The 2,898-nt window shown below is 32.0% G+C and overlaps 1 protein-coding gene across 1 annotated transcript in view; it reads right to left on the minus strand.

Annotated features, from left to right (window-relative positions):
* Positions 1–2,898, minus strand: part of LOC107623232 ((3S,6E)-nerolidol synthase 1) — a 5,867-nt gene that overhangs the window by 2,059 nt on the left and 910 nt on the right. The window contains exons 2-4 of the mRNA XM_016325418.2: positions 761–1,178; positions 297–515; positions 75–213 (exon numbers count right to left, since the gene is read on the minus strand). Of these exons, the coding sequence (XP_016180904.2) occupies positions 75–213; positions 297–515; positions 761–1,178 (776 nt within the window). The remainder of the gene's footprint in view (positions 1–74; positions 214–296; positions 516–760; positions 1,179–2,898) is intronic.

The raw sequence follows: 2,898 nt of genomic DNA on the forward strand, positions 1-2,898 counted from the left end.
ATAACTATTATATATTAATAGAAGTGAAAATAATATAATAAAGGATATAAAGTAAAAAAAGAAATTAATTTTACTGCGTTTCTAAGAAAATTGTTGGCGTCCCATCCATGTTTTTGATAGATCTTGAAGCTGATTTCATTAGTAAGATCATAGAGGACCCTAAAGCATATTCTCATGTAATCTGGTAACTCATCAGCAACTGTAACATCCCATCTGCATTATTATATATTAAACAAATTAAACAAACCATAATTTTTGGTTTCATATAATATATGTAATTAGTGAAACATATGTACCTAGAAACAGCATCAGTGAAAAGAGTGAGTTCATCTAAAGTCCCATACACATCGAAAATGTCATCTATTATGTATATGAAAGAGATTGATTTAGTTAGATCAATCCTCTCTTCTGAGAAATTAGGATCTGAGAGGCATGCCAACGACCAAATGTACCATTTCAATGGTTGATTTCTTGCATACTGTAACTCGTTGGCTAAACCAAGTTTTGTCCACCATCTGTACATGAAAAAGAATATTATATTTTTATTTTATTATGAATATTTAAGTTTATATATTTATTTTTAGGTGAAAAAAGTTAATATCTGATTTTCGTTAAATGAAAATTCAGTCAAATTAGTCAAATCATTTAACAGATTTCAATATCAATTTCACGTGAAGTCGACTTCGCTTGAATTTTCACCTTATTTTTAATAATTATAAAAAAATAATGTACTATCCAAAATAATAAAAAACACACTTACTTAGAGATTTGAATGATTTCCTGCTGGTGTAAGCGTTGCAACAAAGTGAAATCCATCTTTGCAAGTGCTTTTAAGGAACCAAACCATTCATCATCATTATTATTATTACTATTCATGCCACCATGAAAGTTTCTTAAGAAATCTCTGGCAGTGAACATTGGCAAGCTTTTGTGGAAAGGGTTTTCAATAGTGCTCCTCACAAACTTGGCTTCATCATCATCATTGTCAAGGTAAGCCAATCTTTCCTTCAAGAACTTGCAACTGAATTCACCAGCTTCATCTACCATGTCTTCTCCTTTTATGCTTATTTGTGAGGCTTCATACAATTCCATCATTCCCTTCACGATGTCTCCTCCTCCTCCTACTAATAGTTCTTGCCTGAATTTTCCTTCCTTGTCTCTGAACTTTTCAAACACCTCTGCGGATGTTTAATTTCCATTGATCATGATCAAATAAAGTACAAATAAGAGGAGTGATCATACGAAGTTATCTTTATAGAAAAAGAATAATTAAGAACTATTAAATAATTTAATATATTTAATTAAATTTAACTATTCTCAAATTATCGTGCACACGTATATGAAGTTGTATGAAAATTAAACAACTTAATGTGAATAATTTTTTATAAATAAATCATATATAACAAATTATTTGAAACTGATAAATATGATAAAAATTTATATACAGATATTTTTATTTTTATGTGGAGTTAATAATCGAGAATTATTAAACGAAGAGTGTTAGGAGATCAATAAAATTTGTAATATGTAGTCATTAATTAGTCATCATTAATATTTTTAATAGTGTGCAATGATATTTAATGGTGTAAAATTACTCATTTTTCTTTGAGTAAAAGACAAATAGGTTTCTAACATTTTAAAACGCAGACATTTTTGTCCCTTAAGATTGGAAAATACATTTCAATCCCTCATCATGTAAATTTTGTGACAATTATATCCTTACGTGGAGGACAAATTAGCGACGCCGTGTGGTGGATTGAGCTTAACAACCCTCTTCAAACCTTAACAACACCTCAAGCCCCAAAAAGAAAACGTTTTTTTTTTTCACCATTGATGGCACTGCGATACTCTTCTTCAACCTTTTCAACCACACTAACACTCTCTTCACCGAGAACCAAACCCCCATAAGTTTTCCTCTTTTCTCCTTCACAAAGCTCCCATTTTTAACCGAACCAAACTCCATTTCCATCACATGGAGAACTAGAACAACCCTCTCTCTAACAGTTCCACGTGTTGCTGTGCCACCAACAAAGGTTGAAACCGAAGAAAGCAACGAAATTGATGAAGGTGCCGATGAAAAGAGCTCGTCCACGAAGTTCACATGGAAGGATCACTGGTACCCAGTTTTTCTGGTGGAGGATCTGAACCCTCGGTACCCAACGCCCTTTCAGCTTCTGGGTCGTGAGATCGTGGTTTGGTTCAATAATTCTCTCTTTGTTCTTATTCTATTTTATTGTATTGGCTAAATATTAAAAAAAAAAGTCAAATATTTTCAAATAGTAAATAGCTTAAACACTTTCACTCATGTGGCAATACATAACTTAAGGTTTGTATAAGATATTTTTAAACCTGTGATCTCACAATCTATAATTGAAGTCTGAGTAATATATAAGCTTATGTGCATGATGCTGTTTTTGGGAGAAGGATTTGGGTTCTATGTTTCTTATTTATTTGTGGGTTTATTTATTGGTTTGAAGATTGAAATTGGATTGCAAGACAAGGAGAACGTTTGAGGAAAATGGGTATTTTCAATTTTTGGAGATTAAAATTGGGTGTTTTTGGATTTTGGTATGGCGTCGTTTTTGAGTGTTATGGCGATTAAGGACCAAATTGTCCTCTAACAATTTACTCTCCATCCACTTCAGCAACCCTAAACCCTTCTCATCATTCTCTACTCATCCACCTCAGCAATTTTTGTTACTGTTTCGAGCACCAATTTCACGCAAGGACATAATTGTCACGGAATTTACATGGTGAGAGATTGAAATGTATTTTCTAATTTTGAGGGACGAAAATGTCTGCGTTTTAAAAAGTTAGGAACGTATTTGTCTTTTACTCTTTTTCTTTTAATGATTAAGTGTTGGACGACCAAATTTCAATAAAAATACTATAAAAATA

The sequence above is a fragment of the Arachis ipaensis genome, chromosome B10 (assembly GCF_000816755.2).
Source record: "Arachis ipaensis cultivar K30076 chromosome B10, Araip1.1, whole genome shotgun sequence".
Taxonomy (NCBI): Eukaryota; Viridiplantae; Streptophyta; class Magnoliopsida; order Fabales; family Fabaceae; genus Arachis; species Arachis ipaensis.